Here is a 19,199-nt window from a genome sequence, read left to right on the forward strand (position 1 = left end):
TGTTCCTGGGATAGTGTTACAGGTAGGCCACACCCCTGGGGAAACTCCCCCTAGACTGACCGGCCGCTTAGGACGTAGTCATGTGATCCATCATGAGAAACAACACTCACAAGTGAAGTCCAGCCAAGTTGACAGATCTTCAACTATCACAATGAAGATGTTGATGATAATAATAATAATAATAATAGAGTCAACCTTAATGACATAGATGGAGTAAAGCTTTCAAGACTTTCATTTGCTGATAGGGCATGACTCAAACCTGGAAGAAACAGTTGCAAACATTCATTAATAGTTGGAACATGGAATGTATGAAGTATGAATCTAGGAGAACTGGAAGTTGTCAGAAACAAAATGTAACAGATAAAGATTGATATCCTAGATATTAAAACTAAAAACCAAAACTCACTGCCATTGAGTTGATTCTGACTCATAGCAACCCCTTTGGGTTTCTAAGACGGTGAATCTTTTTTTTTTTCCCCCCAAATTTTTATTGTGATTTGGGTAAAAGTTTACAGAGAAAATTCATTTTCCATATAGCACTTCACATATACTTTGTCCCATGACGTTGACTGCACTTTCCCACAATGCAACAGCTCTTTTCCCACTTCCTCCCCATATTGACCTCTTCCCTGTGTCCTTTCCTCTCATGCACTTCCACCCCCGAGCTGTCTCCCTTGCATACACAGCCCTTTATTCTCCCAGAGATTGATCTCGCCCAGGAGTGTATCTACCTAATGTAAATGTTCAGCTCATATGCCTGTCTTTGGTTTGGCTGGAGGCTACACGAGTGGGTTCATTTCTAGACCTGAAGGGCAGCTAGAGGCCATAGTCTCAGTGGTTCTACCAAGTTTTACCAGTAATTTGCTCCCCCCGCCCCCCCCTTTTTTTTATGATTTTTGAGTTTTGTTCCACATTGTTCTTGCACTCTATTCAGGATCTCCTACATAAATCCCCCTCTGAGTGGTTGACAGTGGTAGCTTGGCACCGTCTAGTTGTTCTGGTCTCACAGATGTATAGGCTGAGGATCACAGGTGTACCAGTCTCTTGGGCTAATTGTTTCCATGTGTCTTTGGTTTTCTTCATTCTCCTTTACTCTGGATGAGGAGAGACCCAGACCCATTGTTGGATCTAGATGGCTGCTTGTAAGCTTTTAAGATTGCAGTCTCTACTCGCCAGAGTAAAATGTTGAACAATGTTTTTTTGTAGTATGTTATGCCGATTGAGCTTGATGTCCCCTGTGACCATGGTCCCGAGACCACAGGTCCAATTACTTGCTCTTTCTGGGTAGCTTGATATGACCAAGAAGTGACTACAAACTTGTCCCTTGTCAGCTCTACTGTATACCTGGAAATTCTTACAGAACGTACAGATACACTTTTAGAAACATTGTCTCCCAACCCTATACATAGTCATGGGTACACTTTCCCTGGATAGACATAGCTAATAGTTCAGCCTGTCCACCCATCTATCTACCCATATGTCAGTGTTTACCACAGTGACAGTGCAGTATTGTATGAGTAAAAGGGTTTATATTTGTTGTCTGCACCTCCTACACACCTCTGTATTTCTTCCTCTTCCTCAATGCAAGGCAGTAAATCTTTACAGAAATAGATTGCACTGTCTTCTTTCTGCATAGTAGCTGGTGGATTTGAACTGCCATGCCAGTCTTCTGATTAGCAGTGAAATGCCTTAGGCACTACACAACCAGAGCTCCTTATCGTAGGCATTAGTTTCCCTATCAGTGTACTGCTACAGCCATTTTTAAATGATTTTCAGCAAAATTTTACTTGTGTGTGATAGTGAGCTGAAGACGTTAGTGAGCTGAAATGGACTGGTATTGGCCATTTTGAATCAGATAATCTTATGATCTATGCCGGGAATGACAAATTGAAGAGGAATGGTGTTGCATTCATTGTCAAAAAGAATATTTCAAGACCTGTTGTGTAGTACAATGCTGTCAGTTGATAGTATAGTATCCATATGCTTACAATGGAGACCAGTTAATAATGTTGTCATTCAAAATTAGGCACCAACCACCAAAGCCACAGATGAAGAAATTAAATATTCTTACCGACTTCTGCAGTCTGAAGTTGACCAGACATGCAATCAAGATGTATCAGTTATTGGTGATTGTAGTGCAAAAGTTAGAAACAAAGAATCATTGTTAGTTGGAAATTAAGGTCTTGGTGATAGAAATGACTCCAGAGATCTTATGATAGAATTTTACAAGACCCATGACTTATTCAATACAAATACCTTTCTTCCACAACATAAATATGGCAGCTGTACACATAGACCTTGCCATATGGAGTATACAGGAATCAAATAAACTGTTATCTGTGGAAAAAGGCATTGGAGAAGCCCAGTCTCATCAGTCAAAACAAGGCCACAAACTGACTGTAAAATGGACCATCAGTTGCTCATATGCAACTTCTAGCAGAAGAAAATTAAAACAAATCCATGAGAGCCAAAATACAACCTCGATAAATGTCCCATTGAATGACCTCAAGAACATCATATACAAAGAAAACAAAAGGCAGGAAAAGAAGAAAAGACCAAAATGGATGTCAGAAGAGACTCCGAAACTTGCTCTTGAATTGAATGGAGAGTAGCTAAAGCGAGTGGAAAAAATGATTAAATAGAAGAGCTGAACTGAAGGTTTCAAAGGGCAGCTCAAGAAGACAAACTGAAGTGTTGTAATGATGAAATATGCAGAGACCTGGAGTTAAAAAACCAAAAGGGAAGAACGTTCTTGGCATTTCTTAGGGTAAAAGAACTGGTGAAAAAAAAAATCAAGCTTCAGGGTGCAATATTTAAAGGTTCTGTGGGCAATGTATTGAATGATGCAGGACACAGCAAAAGAAGATGGAAGGTCTCCACAGAGTCACTGTACCAAAAAGAGGTAGCATATGTTCAGGAACCAATAATATTGATGGAGAAAGTCCAAGCTTGTACTGAGAGTATTGTTGAAAAACAAGGCTCCAGGGTTTGGAATACTCGTTGAGATATTTCAACAAATGGATGAAGTGCTGGGGCACTTACTCCTTTATGCCAAGAAATTTGAAACACAGCTACCTGGCCAGTTGACTACAAGAGATCTATATTTGTGCCCATTACAAAGAAAGGTGATCGATCAGAATGTGGAAATTATTGAGCATTATCCTTAATATCACTCACAAGTAAAATTTTGCTGGAAACTGCTTGACGTTATCTGGTAAGGTTGAAAACACATATAAACCCACTTGCCACTGAGTTGATTCTGACTCATAGTGACCCTATAGGACAGTGTAGAACTGCACCTGTAGGGTTTCCAGGGCTATAATTCTTCACAGAAGCAGACTGCCACATCTTTTTTCAGCAGAGTGGTTGGTGAGTTTGAACTACTGTACTTTTGTTTGGTAGCTGAGCACTTAAACATCGTACCACCAGGGCTTCTGAAAATACATATAGTAGGTCCAGTTCTGCCGGGGACAAATGAGAAATTTATGCACAAGATACCAACGTTACTGTTGTTATTATGTGCCTTCGAGTTGGACCTCACTCATGGCAAACTCTCCTTGGGTTTCCAAGGCGGTATCACTACAGAAATAGATTGGCCAAGCTTCCTTCCAAGGAGTGGCTGGTGGGTTTGAACTGCCAGGCTTCTAGTTAGTAGTCAAGTGCCTTAGGCACTATGCTACCAGCGCTTATATTTTTTCCAAATAAACAATCCAAATACCCAGTGGTAAATAAACTATACAGTAGTTAAAACTAATATTCTGTTTAACTGCATATGAATTTCAGTTTCAAAATAAAAAGTTGAAAAAAAATTCCAAAAATAATAAAGTTTAATGTTACAATTTGATTTAATTTTAGGAACACAAAGTTGAGTCAAAGGAAAACTATACAAAAATAAATGTAGTTCACTTCCACTCATACAAAGTTCAGAAACGGAAAGTGAAATTCTGTTGTTTAGGTTTGCAGTTGTTATTGGAAGAGCTGTACTGACCAGTAGGAAAAATATTTCCACAGTCAGTATATTGATTTCACATTGAGGCAGTCAGGATGTTAAGATCAGAGAGATTTATGAGCGACTTCTGGGATGCTAATAATACTCTTTTTTTTTTTTTTTTTTACCATTTGTGGTGGTTCCATGATGTTTGTTATAAAAATATTCATTATGTGTGTTGTCTGTACTTTTCCCTTTGAGATTATACAAAAATGGATCTTAGAGGAACTATTTAAAGAAAATATTAATATACCTTAAAGGAAATATGAAACAAAAACAGGTTGATAACAAATCAAGAACAGATGACATTGAAAGAACCAATTAGAGTTCCTAGAAATGGAGAAAGAAGTCATTGAAATAAAAACACAATACACAGAATAAACTATAGACTGATTGAAAGAAGCACATAGAAATTACTGGGAAATAGGAAAAGATAGGAGATATGTGAGATAGATCGGTAGATTCTGACATTAAGGTTACTCTTCCCTACTTTTCTTATATTAGAAGAATATAGATGCCATGTACATTTCAATAAAAAAAATGTTAATGACATTACATGGTAGTATGTAATTATGTATTATAAACAAAAGTAGTTGAACAACTTTAACAGCCCTTATAGTTTTTTTTTTTTTTAATTAATATGAGAAAAGTAAGGCTTAAAAGGCAGTGTTTTAAATAATATAAATTCACCTCCTGGGCCAAGAAAAATGTATTTTCTCCTCTGTGTTCTCTGAAAGGAACATTTTATTAACATTTTAAGTGTAGGTTCTATACATGTAACTATTAAAAAAGTATTTCCTTTAAATACTTTTTCTGCAAAATCAGGGATTATATATTAAAACTGTTTTTTCCTCCTTTCCAGAATATTGTCTTTAATTTCATAATGGAAATTATGATACAGTTCACAGAAAGGATACTGTATACTAATTTCGGGGGATGTGGACTTACCTATTTCTGTAAAGTGTATTTGTACCAAGGAGAGCATCTTTGTATAGTTATATAAAATCTTGGTGTCTTTATCTGGTTCATAATTATCTCATTTCTAGAGTCCAATAGATGTTTTCATCTAAAAAGTGTGTGTGTATGTGTGGTTTACATGCCATTGTCTTTAAGCTTATGAAAATATGCATATATGTTGCTTGTAAGGGTGCGAACATTTTCTTACTTGAAATGTATTTTTTAAATATTTTTAACAGTTGAACCCACTGTGAGCCTGATAAAAGGGCCAGATTCTTTAATTGATGGAGGAAATGAAACGGTAGCAGCCATTTGTATTGCAGCAACTGGAAAACCAGTTGCACATATTGATTGGGAAGGTGATCTTGGTGAAATGGAATCCACTACAACAACTTTTCCAAATGAAACTGCAACAATTGTCAGCCAGTACAAGCTGTTTCCAACCAGATTTGCTCGTGGAAGACGAATTACTTGTGTTGTAAAACATCCAGCCTTGGAAAAGGATATCCGATATTCTTTCATATTAGATATACAATGTAAGTACATAGTTAACATTTACTTTTTAAATGTAAGTAATGCATTTTATTTTAATTTTCTTTCTGTGTTATATTTATCAACATTTTTGTTTTGAATATTTAATACTCATATTCTTACACAGCTTTTCCTTGTTGGCTTTTTTAAAAATAATTTTTTACAGTTTTATAATTTGTTCATATTATCCTGGGGATTTTATTTAACCAGAACATTTTTTTTAAAATTAGTTCAGTAAAGATGAACATGACTTTAAGCTTGCTTTACAACTTGAAATTATTTAACCATGTCCTTTTTAGATCTTTAAAGTAGTTTAGATTTAAATGAATTGTGGGAATATTGTGTGGGAGTATAAAAAATGTACCTCACAGTATATAATACTTAGAGGCAAGCATCAGGTTCTTCATTTTCATTAATTCAGCTGTTAACTTTCATTGATGTTACCTATTGTGTTTTCAGTAAGAATCTTACATTTCCCTAAATACATTTTAATTAGATTGGAATCTGTATTTTTAAAAAATACCTTATTTCTAATCTGACTTTATTAATCAGATTATAAAATGATGCTTTTAAGAAATCAGTGAAATAATGACCAATGGCCCAACTTGGTTATATTTTTTTGTTAAGGGGTACTTTCCTGTGTGTGTATATGTATGTATATGTGTGTACATATGCGTGTTTGCACACTTACATCTTTTGTATAAAGATTTTCAGTATTTGGTTTATTCCTTGTTACTTTTGTAGCATTTAAAACTTTGAATACTAGAAGAAGTGATGATGCAGTTAGCTTCTATAATCATAAAAAAGCTAACAAAAATTATGCAGAATAGGAAAAGTATTTAGATTCTGCTGTCATTTCCATCCTTGGACATATTGTAAATTTAGACAGGTTGTTAAAGGAGGTGTTCTGTTTGTGGTTTCGTTGGTTTATTTTTTCATATAGCATGTTTAGAATTTTAAATTACACGTATGCATTATACTTGATGTCTTGGTTTCCAAAGCTAATTCCAAGGCTCTTTTTAAAACAATTATGGGCTTAAACTAGAGAGGCTATAGTTTGTGTTCCTGAATGCTGATACTATGTTTTCTCTGGAGAATCCAATTAAAGTTTTTCTTTTACCTTTTCCTACCTTGCTTTCACAACTCTTAAAACTTTTCTTTTCCTTGTAAAATTCAGAACCCAATTATAAGTACTATTAATATTTTTCTTCCCTGTGTTTAGTAATTGTTGAAATTTTCTTCAATTTATATTTGTAGTTATTAATCTTTTTATTTGCTTTAATGCAGTCCTATATCTATATAACCATGTCTCCCATTGTAAGTATTGACTCAGTCCTAAAATTGTTCTTAAAATTACAGAATAGTTTTTCTGTTTTAATTGGAGACTTATAAAACATAAACATATTTGAGGAAATAAGATCTTATAACCCAATTTCATATCTCAGTTTGAAGGTATTCATTAGGATGCTGCCACTTTCAGTTCAAACTTATAGAAACTATTCTTTCAGTAACGTTTTTCATTATTGATTGTAAGTTTCAAAAATTTGTTAATTCTTGGTATTTATAAAGAGGTAAACTTTTCTTTTTTCAAATTGCTAAGGTAGCTTTGCCTTAGTAAACGATTAATTTTCACTGTTTTTTTTTTTTTGGAATAATCTTTTCTTCTCAATAGGTCAGGCTTCCCTGTCAATGTTAAAGACTAACCTGGTCTCTCTGTACCCTTTACTCTAGCCTTGTATTTACCCATCTTACTATGTAACTCACAGAATGATGAGAGTCCTTTCACCAAGCCATTTGTAACACTTCGTTAAGAGAAGTCTTCATGAGTCCTGGACTCCATCCCTAACCTAAAGGCGTTTTCTATTACCTTTCCTTTTGCACCATATTTCTCTTCTTGGCCCTTATGACAAATTTCAGTGAAATGATTTTAAAATTTCATCTTCCCTGTTACTGTTATAAGCTTTACACATTGTTCTGGTTACCTAGTGCCACTCTGACAAAAATATACCATTTAACAAACAGGAGTTTATTGTCTTACAGTTCGGGAGGCTAGAAGTCTGAGTTCAAAGTGCCAGGCTCTAGGGCTGGGTAAGAGCCCCTTGACTTTGCGCTTCAGCTTTGCCTCTTGCTCCCGGCCCACTGAAGCTAGAGGCTTTTCTTCACTCACGCAGCTACTGGCTGCTGAGGCTAACAAGCCCAAGGTCCACAAATAAAATGGCACAGTCCCGATGTTACCAAACCACAAGGCAGGCCATTAATTCAAGTCCACTGTTAAGTCCCAAGGTCGGTAGAGCATGGCAGGCTGCTGAACGATGACACACCTACATGCAGGGTCCAAGCGTTCCAAATGCTAGAGACCATTCCCCAAGGCTTCTGCTTAAATACAGGAAGCAGACCACATTCCCTAAGGCAGCTACTTAGCTGCTCACAGTCGATTCCACCATGGAGTTGATTACCAGTCTCATCATGGGGAATACTTCATCCAGCTGCCTAGACATTCAACCAGGCCAAGCCAAGTTGACACACAAAGTGAACTACCACACAAATACAGAGTCTATATATATATATATCAAACACCTAAAATAGTACCTGGCACTTATTTAGAACTAAATAAAGTGACGGTTGAGTGAATTAGTAGTATTGGACTTGTAGTTTAAAGGCACGAGTTTACATTGCTGATGGCTAGGGATAACTCTGCTTTCAACTCGTTACATTACACATTTGCCACAAGACCTTGAGTGCACTGAATGGATAAAAGCTAATTTTTTAGTACAGTTGAGGTCCCAGGTAATTTATCTGAGATGTAAGTATGTAACATGAAAAAAATTGTGTCGTTATCTCTACATACCCTAAGAATATTAATTGTATTTTAGGGAATCTAATCTCTGTCATTCAGCTGATACCTTTTAGAGGATATTTCCTTTTATATGAAATGTTTCTGTAAAAACAGTTTTATATGGTGACATGCTGCCATGTTTGAGTATTGAGTTAAGTACTGTAATGTTTGCTTTTGTTCTTATATCTCTATGTCTTATAACAGGAGCTCTGGTAGCACAGTGCCTAAGGCACTTGACTGCTAACCAGAAGGCCGGTGGTTCAAACCCACCAGCCACTCCTTGGAAGGAAAGTTGGGCAATCTACTTCCGTAGTGATACTGCCTTGGAAACCCAAGGAGGGGTCGCTGTGAGTCGGGTCCAACTCCATGGCACATAACAACAACAACAGTGTATCTCATAATAGAACTCTTATATTTTGCTTTTGGTAATTATAGGTTTATTAATATGCCTACCTTCAGTGTCTAACTGGAACTGCGCATGCATATAGCTGCCCAGTGTTTGGATATTTATTTGATCATTCATTTACTCATTCTTTAAGTCAACTATATTTTTTGAATACTGTGCTCATTATAGAGCGCTGGTGGTACAGTGGCTAAGGGATTCAGCTACTAACCAAAAGGTCGACAGTTTCAACCCATCAGCTACTCTGGGAGAAAGATGAGGCAGTCTGCTCTATAAAGATTTACAACCTTAGAAACCCTATAGGGCAGTTCTACTCTGTCCCATAGGGTCACTATGAGTTAGAATTGACTCTAGCAGTCGGTTTCGTTTTTGGGTTTGGTCTTCAGCATTGGTTATATATGTTTAAAGTAAGAAAAAATGATTCTTGTTCTTCTGATACTGAATTGGTTATGTTAACACTTTCTCAGTGTGTATTACTTTTACCATGAGCAAAGAATAATTGTCTGTCATGTATTTACTTTATAGATGTTCCTGAAGTGTCAGTAACAGGGTATGATGGAAATTGGTTTATAGGAAGAAAAGGTGTTAACCTCAAGTGCAATGCTGATGCAAATCCACCCCCATTCAAATCTGTGTGGAGCAGGTGATGTTATATACTTAATTTGTTTTCTTTTTAATGTGATATTTAGATTTTTCTGATTATGACTTATTTGAATAAATAACTTATGAGATTATAAACCATTTTTTTAGTTTCCAGAAAATTAAAGGAATTAGAATTTTGGACCTAAAGTAGTGATGTGTAATAGGTAAAATAGTTGTAATAGGTAAGATACACACACACACACACACACGCATACACACACATATATATGTGTGTGTGTGTGTGTGTGTATAAGAGCTCTGGTGGCATAGTGCCTAAGGCATTTGACTGCTAACCAGAAGGCTGGTGGTTCAAACCCACCAGCCACACCTTGGAAGGAAGGGAAGGAAGGTTGGGCAATCTACTTCTGTAGAGATAAAGCCTTAGAAACCCTTGGAAACCCAAGGAGGGATCACTGTGAATTGGCTTTGACTTGATGGCAATGAGTTTGAGTTTGATTTATATATATGTATATATAAAGATTATAGTCTGCAGTATGGAGTACACCTCAACATAAAGAAAACAGAAATCTTCACAACTGGATCAATAAGCAGCATCACAATGAATGGCGAAAAGGTTGAAGTTGTCAGAGATTTCATATTACTTGGTACCACAGTCAATACCAGTGGAAGCAGCAGCATATTGCACTGGGCAAATCTGCTGCAAAAGACCTCTTTCGAGTTCTGAAGAGCAAAGATATCTCTTTGAAGACTAAGGTGCACCTAACCCCAGCCATGGTATTTTCAGTTGCCTCCTATGCATGTGAAAGCTGGACAGTGAATAAGGAAGACTGAAGAAGAGTTGATGCCTTTGAGTTGTGTTGGTGAAGAATACTGAAAGTGCCATGGACTGCCAGAAGAAGGAACAAATCTGTCTGGAAGAGGGGCAGCCGGAGTGCTCCTTGGAAGTGAGAATGTCCATACTTCGTCTTACTTACTTTGGTCATGTTCTCAGAAGGGACCATTCTCTGGAGAAGGGTATCATGCTTGGTATAGTGGAGTCAGTGAAAAAGGGGAAGACCCTCAAGTAGATGGATTGACACAGTGGCTGTAACAGTGGGCTCAGGTACAGCAAGTATTGTGAGGCTGAAGCAGAACCAGGTAGTGTTGCATTCTGTTGTACACAGGATCACTGAGTTGGAGCTGACTCTGTGGCACCTAACAACAGCAACAACAACAACAACAGTTCCTGCTCATTCTTATGTATTCTTTTTCTAGGAAAAGGTGTTTAACTTTTGAAAGCCTGTGCTTGCAAATATTTTTGTTCTAAACTCTTTTAAGAAGACTCTAAAAGATTTTGCTGACTTATTCTTCTGCTTACTACACTTGAGATTGCAGAACAACTTCATTCTCCCTGTTCTCTAGTGTTAATTTGCTATTTCTGCCTTTTCATTACTATTTCTTCTTACTCCTTTGTAATAACTTGTTTGTCTCTGCCTTAGTTTCTTAATGCTACTATAACAGAAATACAAGTGGGTGGCTTTAACAAACAAAAACTTATTTTCTTACAGTTGAAGAAGGCAGAAGTCCAGATTCAGAGATGCTTTCTTTAAAGGAAGGCTCTTTATGCTTACTCTGGGTAAAAACCCATGTCTCAGCTTCTCTAGTGTTTTTCTCATCATTCATTGTAGATTTCCATGTGGGATCTATCTTACCCCTATTCCTTCTTACTTGCTTCTGTGCCTAATCTGTTCTTTTATATTTCAGAAGTGATTTGTCTAAGACACACCCTGCATGATAAGTCCTAACTAACATAACAAAGAATCCCTATTCCCAAATGGGATTATATCCACAGGTCTAGGGATTAAGATTTACAACACATATTTTTTGGGAATACGATTCAATTCAGTTTATAGCAGTCTTCTTTCCCTACTGTGTACTTAGATCATTGAAAGCAGAGACCTAATCATACTCACCTCTGCATCTCAGCAATATCAGCAGAGTAGATTATAGCAAATAGTAAACTCCTTAAAATTAAATGAATAAAAAATGAACAATTTTGGAAATGAATGTAGCTCAGATTATAACAGTTGTGTGTCTCTGTTTACGGGACTTTATATCCTCTTAAGAAAACAGGATAAAGTAGCTTTTATGTGCTTTATAAAGAGTTTCAAAATGAAGACATATTTGTACTCTTAGGTTAGAAAGGTAATTTTTAGCACTATACTTAGTTCCATTGCAGTGAGTGGTTTTATGGTTCTTCTGTTATGTTATTGTTAGTTGCTTTCGAGTTAATTCCGACTCACAGCAACCTCATGTGTTACAGAGTAGGACTGCTGTATATGGTTTTCTTGGTTGTAATATAATCAAAGTATTTCGCTAGGACTTTTCTTCCTTGTACCACTGGGTGGGTTTGAACCAACAATCTTTAGCGGTTAAGCTCAAACTGTTTGTGCACCTTAGAGTTTTCTAAAACCAAAAATCAAACCCACTGCCATCAAATTGATTCCGACTCATAGTGATGCCTTTGGATTTCTAAGGCTGTAAATCTTTTTTTTTTTTTTTTTAATTTTTATTGTGATTTGGGTAAAAGTTTACAGAAGAAACGCACTTTCCATATAGCAGCTCACATACACTTTACTTTCTCTCATGACATTGACTACAATATCCCACAATGCAACAGCACCCCTCCCCCTTCCTCCCCATAGTTACTTCTTCTCTGTGTTCTTCCCTTCCATGCACTCCTGCCTCTGAGCTATCTCCCTGTGCATACACAGCCTTTCTATTCTCCCATGATCTCTCCAAGGAGTGTATCTACCTAATGTTAAATGTTTAGCTCATATGCCTGTCTTTTGTTTGGCTGGAAGACACAGGAGTGGTTCAATTCCAGAACTGAAGGGCAGCTAAGGGCCATAGTCTCAGGGGTTCCATCAGGGTCTATCAGACCAGCAAACCTACCCCCTCCCTTTTTTTTCCAAATGATTTTTTGTTCCACATTGTTCTCCTGCTCTATCCAGGATCTCCTACAGAGATTCTCCTCTGAGTGGTTGACACTGGTAGCCAAGCACCATCTATTGCTTGTGGTCTCATAGTCATATAGGCTGAGGATTGCGTGGTCTACCAGTCACTTGGACCAATTGTTTCCATGTGTCTTTGGTTTTCTTCATTCTTCTTTGCTCTGGACGAGGAGAGATCCGTTGTTGCATCTAGATGGCTGCTTGCAAGTTGTTAAGACCCCAGTAGCTACTTGCCAGAGTAGGATGTGGAAGAATGTTTTGTGTAGTATGTTCTGCCAGTTGAGCTTGATGTCCCCTGTGATTATGGTCCCAAATCCACAGGTCCAACTACTTGCTCCCTCTGGGTAGCTGGCTGTGGCAAAGAAGTAACTACAAATTTGCCCCTTGTCAGCTCTATTATATAGCTGGGAATTCTTACAGAACATACAGATATACTTGTAGAAACATTGTCTGCCAACCCTATACATGGTCTTGGGCATACTCCCCCCTGCATGGACATACCTAATAGTTCAGCCTGTGCACCCATCTATCCACCCATATATCAGTGTTTTCCCTCATTGACAGCACAGTACTGTATGTGCAGAAGGGTTCATCTTTGTTGTCTGTGCCTCCCATGGACCTCTCTATGTCTTCCTCTTCCTCAGTGTAACCATGTTGATCACTAACATTTGGTACCTTGTCCTTCTCTTCACTCAAATCAATACTTGTCTCTGCCTTTCTAATAGTCTTCCCTCCCCTCTCACCTCTGGTAACCAATAAAGAAAATTTCCTTCCATATATAAACCTTTCCTTCACTTTTTATAATAATGGAGTAATACAGTATTTACCCTTCTGTGATTGACTTATTTCGCTCAGCATAATGTCCTCCAAGTTCATCCACGTTACACAGTGTTTTGCCGATTCTACGTTTCTCTTTGGGGTTATATAGTATTCTGTTGTGCGTATGTACCATAGTTTGGTTATCTATTCTTCTATTGATGGGCAGCTAGGCTGTTTCCATCTTTTGGCTGTTGTAAATAGTGCTATGATGAGCGTGGACATGCATATATTTGTTCTTGTCTTGGCTCTCATTTCTTTAGGATAGATATTTAGTAATGGAATGGCTAGGTCAAATGGTATTTCTAATTCCAACTTTTTAAGGAATTGCTATAGTGCTTTCTACGGTCGTTGTATCATTTGACAGTTCCACCAGCAGGGTACGAGAGTCCCAGTCTCTCTGCATTCTCACCAGCATTTGTTATTTTCTGTTTTGTTGAACTTTGCTACTAATGCTGGGGCAAGATGGTATCTCATTGTTGTTTTAATTTGCATCTCTCTATGACTAATGATCAGGAGCATGTCTCCATGTGTTTGTTGGCTGCTTGAATATCCTGCTTGGTGAAGTCTATTCATGACTTCTGCTCATTTTTTAAAGTGGATTATTTGTCTTTCTGCTGTTTAGGTGTTGGAATTTTCTATAAATTCTAGAGATAATTCCCTTGTAAGACATGCCATTACCAAATATTTCTGCCTAGTCTGTAGGTTCTCTTTTGACTCTTTTAGAGAAATGTTTGAAAGCACATAAAAATTTAATTTTTGGAAGGTCCCATTCATCCTTGAGGAACTTTATAGTGTTAGTTTTCACATTTAAGTCTTTGATCCATCTGCAGTTAGTTTTTGTGTATGGTGTGAGGTACAGATCTTGTTTCATTTTTTTTTTTTGCAAATGGATGTCCAGTTTTGCCCACGCCATTTATTAAACATTCTCTTCCCCATTTAAAGGATTTTGGCCTTTTTTCAAAGATAACTTACCATAGGTTGATGGATCTATTTCTGTGTTCTCAATTCTATTCCATTGGTCTATGTGTCTGTCATTTTACCAATACCAGGCAGTTTTGACTGCTGTGGCTGTGTCGTAGGTTTAGGTCCTGAGAGTGTGAGATCTCCTACTTTGTTCTTGTTCAATAATGCTTTGCTTATCAAAAGTATCTTTCCTTTCCATATTAAGTTAGTGATTGGTTTTTCCATATCCTTAAGAATGTTGATGGGATCTGGATTGGCATTGCATTGAATGTATAGATTGCTTTGGGTAGAATTGACATTTTCAGAATATTCAATCTTCCTATCCACGAGCATGGTATGTTCTTCCATTTATGTAGATCTCTTATGATCCCTTGAAGTAGTCTTTTATAGTTTTCTTTGTGCATGTCTTTTGTGTCCCAGTAATATTTATTCCCAAGTATTTTATTTTTGGGCAGCTATTGTAAATGGTATTGATTTCCTTATTTCTTTTTCTTTCTGCTGGTGTAGACGAATCCAACTGATGTTTGGATGATGATCTTGTATCCTGCCATGATGCTAAATCTCTCAAATTAGTTCCAGTAGATTTTTGACAGAGTTTTGGGTTTTCTAGGTATAAGATCATATCATCAACAAATAGGGTTAATTTGACTTCTTCCTTACCAATTTGGATACCTTTGATTTCCCTTTCTTGCCTTGTTGCCTGGGCTAGGACTTGCAATACAGTGTTGCATAGAAGTGGTGATACAGGGCATCCTTGTATGGTTCCTGTTGGCAAGGGGAATGGTTTTAGTTTCTCTTCATTGAGAATAATGTTGGCTGTTGGGTTTGCATATATGCCCTTTTTTATATTGGAGAATGTTCCTTCTGTTCCTATTTTGCTGAGAGTTTTGCTCAGGAATGGGTATTGGATTTTATCACATGCCTTTTCTGCATTGATTAATATGATCATGTGGTCCTCTTCCTTTGTTTTATTTATGTGGTAGATGATATTGATTGCTTTTCTAATGTTGAACCATCCTTGCATACCTGATATGAACCCCACTTGGTCATAATGAATTATTTTTTTAATGTATTATTGGAGTCTGTTGGTTCAGATTTTGTTGAAGATTTTTGCATCTGTATTTATGAGGGATATTAGTCTGTAATTTTTTTTTTTTTTTTAGTGATGTGTTTGCCTGGTTTTGGTATCAAGGTTATGCTTGGTTCATAAAATGAATTTGGGAAGATTCTGTCCTTTTCTGTGTTTTGGAATATTTTGAGTAGGATTGGTGTCAGTTCTTCTCTGAATGTTTGGTAAAATTCTCTAATGAAACTGTCTGGGCCAGTCATTTTTTTGTTGGTGATTTTTTGAGGACCTGTTCAGTTTCTTCCTTTGTTATGGATGTGCTCACCTTTTCCACCTCAGTGTGTGTTAGTTTAGGTAAGTAGTGTGTTTCTAGAAATTTGTCCATTTTCTCCAGATTTTCAAATTTGTTATAGTTCTTCATAATATCCTGATATCATCCTTTTCATTTCAGTTGGTTCTGTTCTGATATTGCCCATTTCATTTCTTATTTGTGTTATTTGTATTCTCTCCCTCTTTTCCTTTGTTAAATTTGCCATTGGTTTGTCAATTTCATTAATCTTTTCAAAAAGCCAACTTCTGGTCTTGTTGATTTTTTCTGTTGTCTTTCTATTTTCTGTTTCATTGATTTCTGCTCGAATCCTTATCATTTCCTTTCTTCTGGTGACTGTAGGCTTTTCTTGCTATTCTTTTTCTAATTGTTGGAGATATTGGTTTAAAGTGTTGATTTTGGCTCTTCTTTTTTGATGTGTGCATTAAATGCTATAAATTGGCCTCTAATTACTGCTTTTGCTGTTTCCCAACGGTTTTGATATGTTGTGTTTTTGTTCTTGTTTGATTCAAGGAATTTTTGAATTTCAATTTTTATTTCTTCTCTTACCCAGTGTTTCTCACAGAGGGTGTTGTTCAGTTTCCATTTGTTTGCTCTTTTTCGATTGATCTTCCCATTGTTGAGTTCTAATTTGACAGCATTGTGATCTGAGAAGATCCTTTGCAGTATTTCAGTGTTTTACATTTATTAAGGCTTGCTTTATGGCCTAACATATGGTCTATCATGGAGAATGTTCCATGTGTACTGGAAAAGAATGTGTATTGTGCTGTTGTTGGGTGAAGTGCTCTGTAGATGTCTAAAAGGTCAAGTTGGTGGATTGTATGTATTATTTAGCTCTTCTGTGTCTTTGTTGAGTTACTTTCCAGTTCTGTCATTCATTGAAAGTGGTGTATTGAAGTCTCCTACTATAAGTGTGGAGTCCTCTATTTGCCTTTTCAACTCTTTTAAAGTCTGATTTGTGTATTTTGGGGCTCTTTTTTTTAGGTCCACAGATATTTATTATAGTTATATCTTCTTGTTCAATTGATTCTTTAATCATTATGTAATATCCTTCCTTGTCTCATATGGTGGTTTTTGTCTTAAAGTCAATTTGATCAGAAATTAATATTGCCACTCCTACTCTTTTTTGGTTGCCATTTGCTAGGTTTATCTTATTCCAGCCTTTGATTTTTAGTCTGTTTTTGTCTTTGTCTCTAAGTGTGTGTCTTGTAGAAAGCATATTGATGGGTTATGTTTTCTTATCCAGTCTGCAACTCTCTGTCTCTTGAGTGGTTCATTTAATCCATTGACATTCAGTGTAATTATCGACAAGTATGAATTCGTTGCTGTCATTTTGTTATGTGTTTTTTCATGGTGTTCCTGGTTTCTTTGTTTCGTATAGTTTTCTGGGCTGAGCTCATTATATTAATGAATTGTGTTATCATTTGCTTTGTTGCTGTTGTTTTAGAATATGCTAAGTATTTGTTTTTGTCCTCTTTTTTATTGTGATGTGAAGGTTTATTATTTTTGCTTGAGAATACCCTGTGATTTATAATTTTTTCCCTGTGTTTAGAACAGTTCAATCTATCTTGCAACTCTCTTGACTTCCTCACCATTTAGAAGTTCTGTAACTACACTGTTTTCCCCCTCATTTTGGTTTGTAGTTGTCCTCATTTGTCAATCGATGTCTCTGGTTCCCTGTTTACAATCTTGTAAGCTTAATTTATTTTGGATACGTCCATAGCTGTGTTGGTTTCTGGGTTATGCCATCTTGTATATTAATGGTCAGTTGTTGTTTGCTATTATTGGTTTTCTGTTCAAAGGACTCCCTTTAGTATCTCTTGTAAGGTTGATCTGGTTTTACAAAATTCCCTTAATTTCTGATTATCTGGAAATGTCCCAATTTCACAATCATATTTGAGGAACAGTTTTTCTGGGTATATAATTCTTGGTTGGAAACTTTTCTCTTTCAGGGTTTTATATATACCATCCTATTGCCTTCTCATCTGCATCGTTTCTGCTGAGAAATCAGAGCTTATTTGTATTGGTTGCCCTTTGTAGGTAACTTCGTTTTTTCCTTGCTCCTTTCGGGATTCTTTCTTTGTCTTTGGTTTTCTTGAGTTTGATGATAATATGTCTTGGTGATTGTCTTTTGGGGTCTCTCCTGCTTGGGGTACGTTGGATTCTTGAATGGATGTATTCTCATCTTTCATCATATCAGGGAGGTTCTTTTCTCAGAAATCTTGGCAATTTTCTCTGGTTTTCTTTTTCTCTTCTTGTTCTGAAATTCCGATTACACCTAGGTTACTCCTTTTGATTGTATCCCACATGAACCTTAGGCTTTTCTCATTTTGTTTTGATCTTTTTTCTGATTGATCCCTTTCCAAAGAAGTACTCAGGTATTTGTCTTCAGTCTCATTAATTCTGTCTTCCATTGTTTTGATTCTACTCCTTTGCCCTTTCATGTGTTATGTATTTCTGAAAATTTAGTATTAATCTTTTGGATTTCTGTCTGTAAATTCTGTATCGTTTCTGCTTTTTCACTTATTTTGTCCCTGTAATTTCTTCCAAAATTGTTCTAGGGTTTTGTCTTGTGTTTTCCTTAATTTTGTCAATGTTTCCTTAGTCTGTCTCTCAATCCTTTGAAAATACCTAAATATAATTTTTTAGAATTCCATGTCATGGAGTTTCAATGCTGCTTCTTCCTCAGGGATGTGTTCTGGGTCTGTATCCTGCTCCCTTGTTTCTACCACTTTATCTTCCTACTTTTGGTGGACTGTGATGGTCTGTTGTCTCTGAGGCATTGTGACATTGTTATATTTAGATCTCTTCTAACTGTTCATGAAGAGCAGTAAGGGTGTGTCAGGCTCTTCTTGGTGGTGATTTATTTCTAGCCAGTTGGTGGAGAAGGAAGTGATGGCTCTCACTCAGTAAGTGGAGCTGCAGGAGTTGCATTGTATGGGCACGGTTGCTGTCTCCTAGTCAGTTAGACAAAAACAATGATGGAAAAAACATCAAAAAGTAAAAGAAAGCGGAGAAATAACACACCACATAAACATACAGGAACAGTCACCAAAAAAAAAGGAAAAAAAAAAATAACCATGCAGTATCTGTGGTGGTGGCAATAAGACAAAAGAGGTAGAGTAGGAGAATAATGAAGAAAAAGTGGGAAAAGGCAAAAAGAAAAACCAGGAATGGGGTTAACTACAAGAAAGAGAAAAACATGGAAATCGGGAACAGGGAAGGGAGAAAAAGCTGCAAACTTGAACCTGGGAAGCGAAGAATAAAGAGTGATAATAAAAAGGATGAAAAAGAAATAATAATTTTAAAACAAATAAACTTAAAAAAAGAAAAAAACATCTGGATGGGGCAGGGCACTCAGGTTCCATCAGTGCACACAGACTGGGATGGAATTTCTGCCAGCCCAGACGGTAGATAGGAAAGAGGGCTAGCCACATCTCCAAGTCGCACCTCACCAAGAGGATGTGGGGTACAAGAGTAATGAGGGGAATATCGCACCTTTCCAATTGTTCATTTCTGGAATGTCCTTGCAGTTCCTGGCAAGTGGAGCCTATTCTTAGGTCCCTGGGATCTGAGAGAATGCTGTCCCTTTAAACATCTGAAACGTTGGAACTGCTTGTAAACATTCAGAATGTCTGTGTTCTCTGGACAGGCAAAAGTCCATGGCTCAGCCTGCCTCCTGCTTCAGTGCTTCTGCTTTTCTTCACCTGTA

General features: G+C 36.9%; 1 protein-coding gene across 1 annotated transcript in view; it reads left to right on the forward strand.

Moving 5' to 3' along the window:
* The window catches only part of NECTIN3 (nectin cell adhesion molecule 3), a 134,290-nt gene that overhangs the window by 104,095 nt on the left and 10,996 nt on the right, over positions 1 to 19,199 (forward strand). The window contains exons 3-4 of the mRNA XM_007947418.1: positions 5,185 to 5,481; positions 9,241 to 9,358. Of these exons, the coding sequence (XP_007945609.1) occupies positions 5,185 to 5,481; positions 9,241 to 9,358 (415 nt within the window). The remainder of the gene's footprint in view (positions 1 to 5,184; positions 5,482 to 9,240; positions 9,359 to 19,199) is intronic.

This window comes from Orycteropus afer, unplaced genomic scaffold, assembly GCF_000298275.1.
Source record: "Orycteropus afer afer isolate SDZICR_OR568_19922 unplaced genomic scaffold, OryAfe1.0 scaffold00184, whole genome shotgun sequence".
NCBI classification, from domain to species: domain Eukaryota; kingdom Metazoa; phylum Chordata; class Mammalia; order Tubulidentata; family Orycteropodidae; genus Orycteropus; species Orycteropus afer.